Source organism: Borostomias antarcticus, assembly GCF_949987555.1.
Source record: "Borostomias antarcticus genome assembly, chromosome: 21".
Classification (NCBI taxonomy): Eukaryota; Metazoa; Chordata; class Actinopteri; order Stomiiformes; family Stomiidae; genus Borostomias; species Borostomias antarcticus.
The window spans coordinates 6,702,845-6,717,688 of record NC_140254.1 but is presented as its reverse complement, the minus strand read 5'-3'; the positions used below and the strand labels follow the sequence as shown (position 1 = coordinate 6,717,688).

Here is a 14,844-nt window from a genome sequence, read left to right as displayed (position 1 = left end):
GAAAATGAGGGTGAAGACGTGAAGAAAAAGGTGCGACCTAACGTATCAAAAGTGTGGGAGTACTTCAGTGAAAACAAGAGACGGTGCGATGCAAACGTGTAAAATGTAAAAACCAGTTGGATATCAGCAGCACCACAATGCGGGAGCACTTGAACAGGAAACATACGGGGGCTATTTCTTCAGAGGATGGGTGAGTTTAGTTATATGCCTCTTTATCTTTCAAACATTACTAGCTTAGTTTGTCCTGTACTACATGCTGCAGGTAGTAGGCTATGTTGTTATATGTCTCAGTAGCTCTGCAGCTGAGTGTCCATTCCAAGCCAGCTAGTCGACGTAAACAATGCAAGCTACGTTGTGAACACAAGCTCCAACATGACTCGAGAGTTTGTGTTCTGTTTTGATTTGTGGAAATGCAAGGAATTACACTATTGCTTGCATCAAGTGACAAATTTCGGCATGACAAAAGCAAGGACGCAACAAGATCTTGCGTGGCCTTGCGAAGCTTGCGGTGCTTGCGCTTATGTAGTTTGCGTCGACTATGAATCCGGCCTAACGTTACAGCAGCATAGACGGGTAGCTAACTATCTAACGTATCGTAACGTAACGCATACATACATTGGCCTTTTAGTTGTGTATTATTATGGTCTGGTCTGGTGTATTATTCATTTTATTTAGCCAGATATCATACAGACTAGTTACACTCCTTGAAAGTCAACTCTGGTTTGAATGCCGGGAGACAGCCATGTAGGCTACGTTAGTGAAGTGTAGCCTATGGTAAAGCTTGCAAAACAAACGTCTCGTGGTGCCTCCTAGAGAATGCTAGGAAGGGGCTACGTTAACACCCACTCTGAGGTGACAATGTCACAAAAACTGAACTTAGGAATAGGAATATTATGATAAATATCAAATATCATGACTGAAAATAGTAAAAAGGGATCATTTATATTGCATTTAATGGTTAAAAGTTAAACACAATTCATGGATGTGTCGATTGTAGATAAGATAACCAAATAAGTTAATTATTGAAGGAATATTCTAGCTAGAGGCCGGAGGAGGAGCAGTGCCTACAGAAAACAGAGATTCAAGGCATGACCGGAACAAATGACTAATCGTGACTAATCGAAAAAATTATCGTTAGATTAGTCGATTACCAAAATAATCATTTATCCCAGCCCTAGTTACCACAGCCAATCAGAGTAAAAGCTCGGAGGTTTGTTTTTTTATCATGCAAAGCTTACACCTGGGGCGAGTTGAACTTAAGCCCCGACAAAATGTAGAAAATGTTAAATGGTGGTGTGTTGGAACACTCTGCTGATTGGGTAACACTGGGAAAACGTGAGGTTCAACCTGGAAAGCATCGTAAAAAAAAACGTTTTGTTGGGGCTGAACTCACCCGTGATCATTGCTCTCAGCCTTGTTTGTGGAACGTGACTGCAGCCGCGGCGCCTGCCTATTCTCCAAAAACGATTCGTAGTCGAATCTCTCAAAAATGTGTTTTATTATGGGAAGACAATTGTAGGCTTGTATATCTAAAATATATAGATATATATAGATATATATGATCTCAAAGTTATATTTGCACTGGCCAGAGCGGGCCATTGAAAAGTGTTAATTACTGGCCCGGAGGTGTTCAAGGCGGCACCGGGCCAGCAGGCCAGTGCTTATGTCAAGCCCTGCTTATATAACTGCACACATTCTATTTCCATGTTCTGTAGAGTGGTGAGATGCACCAGAACGGATCAGGGCTCTTAATGGAGAAGATCATGAATTTAGTTTTACTGGCATTTAGAACCAGTTTCAGATCTAAATGGAATTGAAAGCTGATTGAAGTAGCTGAAGGGCTTCACTAGTAGTGGGCGCTGTTGTGTAGCGTATCGTGTCATCAGCATAGAAATGAGCTGTACAGTTGGAAAGATTAGAAGCAATATCATTTATCTGAATGCTAAAAAGTAAGGGACCAAGAATAGATCCTTGAGGGACTCCTTTCTTTAGGGTCAGAAGGGGAGATTTAAACTCATCTATTAATACAGCTTGCGTTCTATTTGAATAGGTAATCCTGAAAGCATGCATTTGCATCCAAGTCTATTTCAGCCTATTTCAGTCTGTTTAGTAGGATAGAATGATCAACTGTATCAAAGGCTTTAGAGAGGTCAATGAACTGTGCCACATATTTCTGCTTATTATTAATAGCGAGATAATATTGTTTACTACTAGTGTGGCCGCTGATGGGGTGCTATGTCCTGATCTATGAAAGCTCTCCAGCTTCATAAAAATTGTGTATCTGTGTGTGCGTGTATGTGTGTGTGTGTGTGTGTGTGCATGTCTAGATCGTCATATGATCTCCAATTCTACATTCTCAATATAAGAAATATGTGGATTAATGGCTATACTCCAGGTTGTAAATTCCTGTCCATTTAGAAGAAATTATGTGAGGAGAGGAGAGAGGGGCGTGGAGGAGAGGAGAGAGGAGGGGAGAGGAGAGGAAAGGGTAAGGGGAGAGGAGGAGAGGGGAAGGGAGAGGAGCTACACACCTTGGTGAGGGGAGTTACGATGGGTGGAACGTTGAAATGCAGGGCCAATCCGATCATCTGATCTGTGAGGGGAAGTGCGGTCCACAGTTTCCTGTCAGAGGGGGAAACAGGACACAACGGTCAGGTAAGAATCTGATGTTGCTTTTCTTTGGTCTAAGTAGTCTCTCTCTAATTCAGTTGTAATTGCATTCAAAAGACATAAGAGAGAGAAACAGAGAGGGACGGAAAGAGATTGATTTAATTGTCTTGTTTTTTATTATTTGATATTCCTTTCACAATATCTGACAAACATACAGATGCTCTTCTCTCCAGGAACATTAACACTGGGGTTCAAACATGATTGACACCTTGACCTTGTGACACCATGACATGTGCCCTCCTTACCTCTGCCCTCCCCCCCCCCACACACACACACACACACACACTTCTCCAGTTCCACAGATACACACTTCTCCAGCCCCCCCCCCCCAAACACACACATACACACCCTTCCCCCCATTCACACATACGTAAATACAAACTCCTACATGCCTGCCAGCACACACACACACACACAGAAAAATACACACACACACAGTGTCCCTCACACATTCCCTAATTTAAAGCAGCCTTGGAGTACAACTGAATAGAAGGAGGAGGAGGAGGGAAAAAAAGCCCAAAACATTTTCAATCTCCAAGTTTCCAGGAAAGCAGAGAACGTGGAAGCACAGCTTCCTGGAACTGCTCACTGCCAGAGGTCTCACCACATAGACATACACATACACACACACGCGCACACACACACACACACACACACACACACACACACACACACACACACACACACAACACCGAACCCCCCCCCCCCCCCTCCCGACGCACACACACACAAACACAGACATGCACACACACGCACGCACGCACACAGCTCCCCTCCGCGCTCCGAAAACATCCATAAACGCCCGGGGAAAGATTTACAGCTCCGAGAAGCAGCGGCCAAGGGCTTTCCAGGGAAGGGCAGGACACATATCACTCTGCTAGGGAGAGAGAGAGATCCAGGCTGAGGCTCAGAACCACCACTGAGAGACCACCACACACACACACGCATGCACACACACACACAAACACACACACACGTCAACCCTACACCGTATAGAACCCTACACCGTATAGAACACAGTACGTGTGTGTGAGTCGAGCTCCTAGCTACACACCGGGCACACAGCTGGTACGGTCTTGAAGTTAAGGCCAGAAGCATTCCAGGTCCCGTCTGTAGCTGAAACATTCAACAGCTACTGGCTAACACTAATGGCTAGCTGTGTCAACACTGACCAAGATAACCTCTGCTACAGGCTTCTTTCTTTACAATTCTTTACACCATCCCTCCCTCTCTCTCTTTCTCCTCTCTCTCTCTCTGTCTACCCCCTCTCCCCCTTCTCTCCTTCCTTGAAAGCAAGAGGACAAGACCTAGCATGCCTGTCAGTCATGAGCAGCAGATTACAATGCCCAGAGAGAGCACACACACGTCTCTCTCTCTCTCTCGCTGGACTGAAGTGTTCTGACACACACAGGCAGGCTAAATACACACACACACACACACACACACACACACACACACACACACACACACACACACACACACACACACACACACACACACACACACACACACACACACACACACACACACACACACACACACACACACACACACACACACACACACACACACACACACACACACACACACACACACACACACACACACACACACACACACACACACACACACACACAGCTGTCCTGCTATAGAGCCAGCCTTGAAACATAGCCCAGATTCCCTGAACATGCATGGAGTAGGGCAGCACACAATTACTTGCAATCATTATTGCGATTTTGGCCTCTGCGGTAACTAATCGTGAAAGGCCGCGATTAATACGATTTCTTTAAGTTGCTCGCTGCATTAAAAACCACAAACTCCTGGTTTTAAACAGCTCCACTAAGCAAACGCGTGGCCACTACAAATCATAGAAATGTGATGCTGTGTGCTGGGGTGCGCAGACTAACCACAGGCTTTCTGTTGAAAGCACTGTGAGAAACATCGCTGGTTGAAAGATAGACAACCTCTACAGTTTTTGGCAGTCTAATTGTCAGCCAACATGTTGTAATCGTTTCAGATCATTCAAAATGGGCCACTGCTTTCTCGAGGACCGCTCATTCAACCAAATTCACAATCGACACTGCACTTCTGAATTGTAACTTCATACAGTGCCCGGTTCAGTCCAGATACTGTACAGACAGAGTACAGTACTGCCATTATAGTGAGATACAAAAGCTCTAGAAACTTTGGAAAGTTCCCAACTTAGGCAACGTTAGGCTATGCTTGGTAGGTACTAGTTACTAGCTGGCTAACGTGCTAAATTTTATCTTATTACCTCCACCCAGGACGAAGTCTGGGGGTGAAGTTACTGCATGTTTTCGCTGGTGTATGGTAGTCTGTCTGTTAGTATGTCAGCAGAATTACTCACAAAACTAGTAATGTATGAATTAATTGTTTATTAATAATTAGTAATTTGTTAATTATTAATATTAATCATTAGTAGTTTATTGATTAATTGGTTTAGTAATAATTAGTAGTAGACCGATTATCATAACACTCGGTGGAGGGGTATATATGGGCAAGTAAGAACCCATTACATTTTGGAGTAAATCCGAGTCAAGAGGCGGACTCACAAATTATTTTTCACTTTCATTAACATTGATGGACGGACTAGACCGGCACATGCGGGTACTTCGCAAGGTTTAATACATCCATAGCTTCTAGCTATAACGTAATCAATAGCATGCTGAGAAGGAATGATTGAGTTAGCCAGCTATCTTGCCATTTTTTTGGCTTTACGACCACATGATGGCGAAGATCAAATGCTTTGAACTAACTAGTTATGCTCATAGCTAGATTTCTGCTGTCGGTCTTGTCAAATCTAGCTAGCTAGCTAGGTAGCTGAGGTACATCAGAGACCATGGCCATTAATATAGGCTACATCTGGTCTGAATAATTAACCCGACAATGTTGAATGTGGACATTAAAACAAACAAGCGTCCAAATAAAATAAATAATATAATCCAAATGGTACAAATAGGCTCAAAATAAATCTCAGCACGATAAATCCAAATACACTAACACTGTCGGTCATGTCGGACAAGCACTCTGGCAAATAAAAACAGCCCACAAGTCGAAACATGCACCATATGCTGCAAGCATTTTGTAAAATAAACAAATCTAAGGCCATTAATGTAGGTAGGCTACGTCTGAATAACCAGAGAATGAAATGATGACATTACAACGAGGGTCCAAATAATAATAATAAAAATAAATAAATGAATAAAAATCCATCCAGGCTGTCACGGCCATAGATGTGTACGGTGCTAATTCATCCTCATATTGTTGTTGTGGTAAACCATTCACAGCTATCCTAATTTGTTGCATCTGAAAGATAGCTAGCCGGCATTTCGAATGCTGTCTTCACACTGACAGCCTAGCAATCAAACAGATTGAGTGGGAGCAGTTTTGAAAAAAGTCTGAGCTATAGCAATCAACTTCAAGGGTATATTTTTCTTGGCTAGTAGCATAGTCTAACTATATTAGCTAGCTCGAGTTTAGATACAGCATGTAGCTATAGCCTGTAGCTAAACAGGTATGTTTTTTTCAGTGAGAAATTAAAGGTTAGATCCTCACCGCCGCTCACCTGTTTGCTTGTTATAATGTGAACAGCGTATTGCTAGATAGCGCATAACTAGCCATCGTTTTGTTGTTGTTGAACACGGACTCCCCCCTGCTATGTCACTTCGTTTGGTGATATTTTTTTAGGTGCTGAAGGAACAAAAACAACTCCAGAAGTCACTGCAGTGTATATTTTATATAATTTCTATGAAAATCATTTGCCTACACATTGACCCACTAGGGTCTCCAGCCTGCAATATGCTCTTAACACGTGCACTGAACCATTTGTAGCATGAGTGATGCATGTTGGGGTGCTCTTTTTAATTATTTTTTTAATAATATGATGCAGTTATCTAGGCTTAGTAGGCTAACCTATCCTAAAGAGAAGGAACGGAATTCGTAACTGAAAAACTAATTCCCAAAATTCTCTTCTACTAAAAAGTGTAATATATATGTTACGGTCAATGTGAGAAAACGGGGAATGTGAGCTTTTCCCGGTTATTGCGCACATTCCCCGACCTCGCGGGGAATGTAGGAGAAACATGTTCGTTTCTCACATCTCCCGGGTAATGTGCACATTCTCCGACCTTGCGGGAGATGTGAGAAATTGGTTAGTATTTCTCACATCTCCCGCAAGGTAGGGGATTGTGCACATTAACCGGGAAATGCTAGCAATTCCCGACCTTGCGGTAAATCTAGGAAAGCGCAACCGTATGCAAAACCTCTGCGCAGCCGGGTGGTGGGAGAGGGCTTATGTGACGCCTCAGAGGGCGTGCACCATAAGAGGCACCCACGGTAGTTGGGCTAACGTTACTGGCGCACACCTGGGAGAGATTTTTCGTCTTTCTTTCGGCTAGCTAACGTGTAGGGTTCCTTTGGAGGTTCCCACCTTCCTGTTGTTGCGATTTTCATTTTGCGTTTGTTAACTTGATCACCAGTGTAGGCCTATCCTCCTAATACTACTCACACTGTGTGCAGCATAGGCTATATTACTGTTCAAGGTAGACCACAGACTGTTATTAACTGTAGGGGAGGACCGGGACGAATGAAACACTTTTTGGTTTGATCAGATTTACACAGAAATTAATAAAGATGGAGATTACATTTTTTGATGATGACAAACAACTTGTACATGTCCTTTACTAACCTATTAGTTGTAAGTTTGGTTCTGTGGTGTAACAGTTCAATTCAAGACGGCCGAGAACAGAAGATGTGCATCGTTTCTCTTGTCCCTGCCGTGCGGGGCGAGTGAAACAGAGGAGTGGGACGAGTGAAACAGTGAGATTGTTTTGCTTATTGTGTTGCGTAGCCTCGCGGCTTGTAGGCTAATTATCTTAACTTTCAACACATGTATAATTAGACCCAATTTAATGTTTCCATTAATGCAATTGATGCTATGTATTCGAAAACCATGGGCAAAATGTCAAGCGCCTCTCGTTCTAAGCGCACGAGCCCTCTCCCACCACCCGGCTGCGCAGAGGTTTTGCATACGGCTGGACTTTGCTAGATTTACCGCAAGGTCGGGAATTGCTAGCATTTCCCGGTTAATGTGCACAATCCCCGACCTTGCGGGAGATGTGAGAAATACTAACCAATTTCTCACATCTCCCGCAAGGTCGGAGAATGTGCACATTACCCGGGAGATGTGAGAAACGAACATGTTTCTCCTACATTCCCCGCGAGGTCGGGGAATGTGCGCAATAACCGGGAAAAGCTCACATTCCCCGTTTTCTCACATTGACCGTAACATATATATATATATATATATATATATATATATATATATATATAGTATCAATATTAAGCCTCTACAAACAGTTTTATTTACCATGATAAAGGATTGTCACTATCCATTACGTCATCTGGACCATATTTGGCGAACATGCGAACGCTAACTCAGGAATGTCCAGAATGCTAGCGTCAGCATAGCAGCGGACGCGTTGTGGCGTTTGAATTACGTTATTACATCACCCGGACACTTTGTAGCACATGGACACTTACATGACAGCATATGATATGACAGCACCACAGTTAATCATATTATAATATAATAATAATTGCAATTACAATATCAGGCAAAATAATCACAATTATACATTTTTGTCATAATCACGCAGCCCTAGCATGGCATTATTAAGTACACAGAAAGAAAATATCTACAGCAAACCTGCAGGTACCCCAAGGGGAGTGTGTACATTTGTGGAAGTGTGTGTTTTATATTGATCCCCTCAAGGGGAAATTGGTCTTCTGCTCTTCTATGTCAACCATTGGTTCAGTCCAGCACAGGGTGGTCAGCAGCGTGACACACAGGCACCAGTTAACACTGTCAGCCGGCCTGGTCAAGAGTCCGTCACCAGTCCGATGCTCTACCTGCAACCATTCGGGTGTGTGCAAGTTCACATTCTGTGCCATGTTAATGGAAAACATCTTTATGTACCCTAACTCACATGTTGATAAAACACACACACACACACGCGCTGTTAAACACAAACACGTTCAATTCAATCCAATAGTCAAACTAACCGCCGCCGAACTGGTCTAGCTCCCAGACCGGGACCAGCCTGGACCGACCCAGGCCTCGCTAGGGGCGGGGCTAGGAGCAGTGGGGTGAGGAACGCCGGAGTAGGGGGCCTACATAGTCCCTGACATCACCCCCAACCCCCCCCCCCCCTCCCAGCAGGAGGTCATTACAGACCAGACCAGACAATAGCAGCCAAACAGCACAGCGGGAGGCCCCCCCTCATGGGGGCCGAGGACCACGTCACGGCTACACGAGACATCCTGCTGCTTCAGCCCCACATCACAGCCAAGGTCTCCCACTCAGGGCCCTGGCAGACTACAGCACCGCGGGGGGGCGCTGGACCTTGTTGTTGTTGTTGTTTGTTTTCGTGTTCTATTTTTAGTTGCACAAGCTTTCCAGCCTAATTCTTAAGGTCAGAAAGGGGTCCAGCAGAGAGAGAGCGAGAGAAGCCCGGTTGAGTCACAAAGGCCTCATTCACTCCGCTGGAGAGGGGCAGGGACTGTCTGGCTGGCCAATGGGAGAGCTCCTGTTGTGGTAGAAGCACCATACTTTTTTTTTTTTTTACGTGCAGCCAGACCAAGACACCAGAGCAAACGCCCAACTAGTCTGTCTGACATGGCTGTCCAGGGGTAAAACAGTAGCTCTCGCCTGAACTACATGTCAACACACACACACACACACACACACACACACACACACACACACACACACACACACACACACACACACACACACACACACACACACACCTGGTAATTGGGGTGGAGCAGGAAGTAGTCTGGACATCCTGCTAAGGCCATGGTATTCCTTCCTGGTTCCCTCTGCTGGCTCCGCCCACAGGACTCCTACACAGGAGAGAGGACACAATGCCATAACTCCACCTGACACACACACGCACGCACACACACGCACGTACACACCTGACTTCCTAGATAGTGTATAGTGTCTATAAACTCTTAGAGGTACCTCTCCCTTCAGACAAACAGAGACAGAAAACACAGACGCCTATTGCGTAACACTCATTTCCAGTTCCCAAACAAACCCCGCCACAGTCCTCCACAGTCCTCCAGCGAGCACATGACTACTGACCACCTGCTGGGAGGTGGAGGGAGGGAAGGAGGGAGGGAGGGATGGAGAGAGGGAGTGGAAGGATGCAGAGGGGGAGATGGCCTCTTCTTCTTCAGAGCATCCTGGGAAGGAGTGTGTAATAATGGCTTAGCAAAGTCCACATTAGCTACTTCTCCACTTCCTCGTCTCAAACCTCACGCTCTGGCCTGATCCAGCAAGTAGTGTGTGTGTGTGTGTGTGGGGGTGGGGGGGTGGGGGAGGAATTGGGTCAGCCCAGACACTCGTCTCATGTTTTGGGTTTAGTCCTGGAACATTTTGATCTGACACGGAGAGGGAAAGCACAGTATACGCGTGCACACTCACTCACACACACACACACACACACACACACACACACACACACACACACACACACACACACACACACAAACACACACACACACGAACATGCACAGGCACACACACACACACACACACACTTTCTCTCTCAAGGAACAGTCGAGAAGACAGGGGGCTTGTGGAATCTGGTTCAGACATGGTTGGGCTGGCTTAAGCACACACTAGGGTTGCTTAACTCCCTGAACTTTCACACCGGGAAAATGTATGGAATTCTCTGGAACAAACAGTAGTTCCATACACCAACTGATTGTTCTTGTCTTTGATATCCTGTCACCCTCACCTGCATGGTAAGTTTTTCAAACTTGCAAATCTTTAGTTTTAGATGCGTCTCATCTACCAGGTCCAGGCAGAGGTGTGCTTACATATTGCCATACGCTGTCTTCAAAATATTGATAATAAATAAATAAATAAATAAATAGGTATCCTTTATAATTGTGCATAATTAACAGTCCCAAGCCCACACGCATGGACAAAACTGTTGCAACTCTTTGCAACCCTAGCCCATCCATCCCCCCCTCCCTCCCGCCACCCCCTCCCTGTGTCTGGCGAGCCGCCCAGTAGGGTCCGGTCCGGGGATGGCTGGGTGGGCTGCGTTGTCCTTCCTGTGAGGCCTGACCGTCAGCCTCTCCAGCCAGGTCAATCTGACCCCTGCTAAAGTACAGCCATAGCCTCTCTCTCTCTTTCAGTCCACTGTCCTAAAACTCTCTCTCTCCCTCTCTCTCTCTCTCTCTCTCTCAGTCCACTGTCCTAATACTCTCTCTCTCTGTCCACAGTCCTAATACTCTCTCTCTCTCAGTCCACTGTACTAATACTCACTCTCTCTCAGTCCACTGTCCTAAAACTCTCCCTCTCTGTGTCTGTCCTCTGTCCTAATACTCTCCCTCTCTGTCCCCTGTCCTAATACTCTCTCTCACTCCCCTGTCCTAATACTCTCTCTCTCACTCCCCTGTCCTAATACTCTCTCTCTCACTCCCCTGTCCTAATACTCTCTCTCTCACTCCCCTGTCCTAATACTCTCTCTCTCACTCCCCTGTCCTAATACTCTCTCTCTCTCAGTCCTCTGTCCTAATACTCTCCCTCTCTGTCCCCTGTCCTAATACTCTCTCTCACTCCCCTGTCCTAATACTCTCTCTCTCACTCCCCTGTCCTAATACTCTCTCTCTCTCAGTCCACTGTCCTAATACTCTCTCTCTCACTCCCCTGTCCTAATACTCTCTCTCTCTCTGTCCTGTTCTAATACTCTCTCTCCCTCAGTCCCCTGTCCTAATACTCTCTCTCTCTCTGTCCTGTCCTAATACTCTCTCAGTTCCCTGTCCCAACTCTCTCTCTATGTCCCGTTCTAATAATCTCTCTTTCTCTGTCTCTCTCTCAATCCTGTCCTAACTCTCTCTCTCAGTCCTGTCCCAACTCTCTCTCTCAGTCCTGTCCTAACTCTCTCTCTCAGTCCTGTCCTAACTCTCTCTCTCAGTCCTGTCCTAACTCTCTCTCTCAGTCCTGTCCTAACTCTCTCCCTCAGTCCTGTCCTAACTCTCTCTCTCTCAGTCCTGTCCTAACTCTCTCTCTCTCAGTCCTGTCCTAACTCTCTCTCCCTCAGTCCTGTCCTAACTCTCTCTCTCAGTCCTGTCCTAACTCTCTCTCTCTCAGTCCTGTCCTAACTCTCTCTCTCAGTCCTGTCCTAACTCTCTCTCTCAGTCCTGTCCTAACTCTCTCTCCCTCAGTCCTGTCCTAACTCTCTCTCTCAGTCCTGTCCTAACTCTCTCTCTCTCAGTCCTGTCCTAACTCTCTCTCTCAGTCCTGTCCTAACTCTCTCTCTCAGTCCTGTCCTAACTCTCTCTCTCAGTCCTGTCCTAACTCTCTCTCTCAGTCCTGTTCTAACACTCTCTCCCTGTCTCTCTCTCTTTCTCTCTCTGCCCCCCCCCCCTCAGTCCAGTGTCCTAATACTCTCTCTGCCTGCATTGTGCAGTTCTTTATGTAACAGTTAGATTAGAGTTAGAGCTTGAGTGCCACAATGTGCTTTCATTCTCCCTCTCCCTCCCTCCCTCCCTCCCTCCCTCCCTCTTTCTCTCTCTCTCCCTCTCAATCTTTCTCCCTCCGTCTCTCTCTGTCTCATCTTCACCCCTCTAATTACTGTTTCCACTGAGGCTCTGCTATCTTTAAGTCATGACTTCTATGCGTGTGTGTATGCGTGTGTATGCGTGCGTGTATGCGTGTGTGTGCGTGTGTGTATGCGTGCGTGTATGCGTGCGTGTATGCGTGTGTGTATGCGTGCGTGTATGCGTGCGTGTATGTGTCAAGAATCAAGGACGGTCATCCTCCAATACATCTGTCACTAACTCCAGTGCTTTCTAGTGCATTGTATGTATTCACATTCACAACAATCAAATTATAAATTAAAAGGGCAAGGAACATCTTAGGAGGGGGCATACTGTGTACATCTAATCTCCATGCTGCCGTGTCGAACTCGGACTCGGAGTCCCAAGCAGTTTGACATTTTGCTGGCATTTTGTGCTTCCGCCTGCAGAGACAGAGCAATTACTGCTTTACTGGTAGACAGAAAGGCCCAACGTTAGCTAACCCAGGAGCAACTTAATAATGTCAGACAAGAGAGAGAGAGAGAGGCAGAATGTGTGTGTGTGTGTGTGTGTGTGTGTGTGTGTGTGTGTGTGTGTGTGTGTGTGTGTGTGTGTGTGTGTGTGTGTGTGTGTGTGTGTGTGTGTGTGTTAGGCTACTTGTGTCGCGCAGCAGACCCTATTCTAAACATCCCCAGCTGGCGGTTGATAATTCCGCTGAGTCAGCTTTCCAACTAGGGGGTCACGCCAGTCCCAGTTTCTCTGGTCTAGTAGCTCCGTTAGACAGCGGCACCCAGGGCCCGGACAGGGTTCTCTGGCAACACTCAGCAATTATACTCATCAACACCGAAATAGGTCAAGCAGATAGCCAGTCGTGCCCTTCAAGGCGGGCAGAGTCCCGGCTGTCCCGAGTGAGACGCGACCGCTGAGCGCACTGCGTCACCGCGGGGGCTCAGTCCGTGTGAGGTGACACACGTCCACAACCCTGACCAGCTAGGGCGTCATCTAATCCAGGCTGACATTACTCTCAATTTCTAGGGCTTCGCGCCGGCGGCAGACAAGCAGATTGGAGACGTCTGTTCCTGTCTGCTGTGCCGAGCGGGTTCCACATAGCGGTGCACGCTCTCGCTAGCAGCAGGCAGGAAGTCTAAACAGGCTGGGGTTACGTAAGAGGTAGCGGACCTTTATGGCAGGCAATCACCACAGACAGCAACTTGGGCCTACAGTCATAAACACTGCCAGGCAAGGGGAGGAGGCCCATGATGCAACAACCCATGTATGGCCCTATCTGTCCCAACTGCGAGTTCCGCGGTGAACAGCTTGGTTATTGTGTAGCCAGTCGTAGCAGGGCCCTGTGTTTTGCAATTCCCTGTGTCATAAACCGATAATACAGCAGGTGAGCCACCTGCCAAAGCACATAAGCTCGTCTCAGGCATTGAAGAGAGAGAGAGTTACTTAGCCGGGGAGAATGAAGTAGGACTCTACGGAGGAGGATCGACCCCCTCTATCTCCCAATCTCCCCCCACCTCCCCTGCTTTCTCCTCCCCTTCCCTCTCCCCGTGCAAAAGACACGAATACATTAGGCTACATGAAAACATGTCCACTGGCAACTTTGTGGGCTAGATTGCGTTTGAATCGTCTTCACAAACAAATGTGTTTAGCCATCTATTGTTAACAGAGCAAACCCACCTCGAAATCCAGTAGCCTAGCCTAGTCTTCGCAGGACAGGGGACATTCGAAGCTGGAACACCGACAAAAAGCGCCTGGTCCCGGGCGAGTTTTATCTTATAACACGCCGCTGGTCAGATCTGAAAATGTTACTAAACTCTTGCCGTTGTCTCTCACGTTGTTTCTTCCGAGCAACGTCCAAACACGCACTTCAACCAGCTGACTCCTTCAACACACACACGCACACACGGAGGAGGAAAACTCCCTTCAGTCCCGCCCAGTGGGGACGCAGAGGACGCCTCCTTCGCAGGGAACCCCGGTCCTTAACCCTTCGCGGGGAGGGTGAGGGTCCGACCAGAAGTCTTTAGTGATTTACTGCTTCCGTTTGTGTTAAATAAATTAAATTAAATTAAAAAAAACACTAAAATATGATGCCGTCTGGTCTTGACTTGTTAGGCGAGACTTGCACCCGCGCGTAGCCTACAGCGAGAAGAACTGTTCGTCTCGAGGAATGGCTTCTTTAACTTGAAGAGGGGGGGGGGCGCCTTATATTTCCCAAAACCGATAAACCGCCTGTAAATTCATAACCTCCGATAATTTGACTCCCTTTAAATCTAATCATGTACACGTCACTTGCTAATAATGCCCTTGTTATGCAAGTGTGCCCGTGACGAATCATAAAAAATGTGAATAATCCCTCAATCCTGCCCTCAGATTAGGACACCCCCCCACCCCCAACCCACTCCCGCCAACCGAGATGCCAGTCTGAGTACTCTCTCATCCAGCTGGTTATGTTATGCAGGCTGTAACTCATCACGTAGAATAAACAGCCCCCTGTCTCCTTTCTCCACCACCACCACCCTGTCTACTGCTGCTGCGTCTCCGATC

General features: G+C 46.6%; 1 protein-coding gene across 1 annotated transcript in view; it reads right to left on the bottom strand.

Moving 5' to 3' along the window:
• LOC311323487 (growth factor receptor-bound protein 10-like) overlaps positions 1–14,194 on the bottom strand; it is a 48,528-nt gene extending 34,334 nt beyond the window's left edge. Inside the window, exons 1-3 of the mRNA XM_084455726.1 lie at positions 13,978–14,194; positions 9,502–9,597; positions 2,532–2,622 (exon numbers count right to left, since the gene is read on the bottom strand). Coding sequence (XP_084311852.1) covers positions 2,532–2,622; positions 9,502–9,552 — 142 coding nt within the window. The 5' untranslated portion in view covers positions 9,553–9,597; positions 13,978–14,194. The remainder of the gene's footprint in view (positions 1–2,531; positions 2,623–9,501; positions 9,598–13,977) is intronic.
• Between the last annotated feature and the right edge of the window lie 650 nt (positions 14,195–14,844).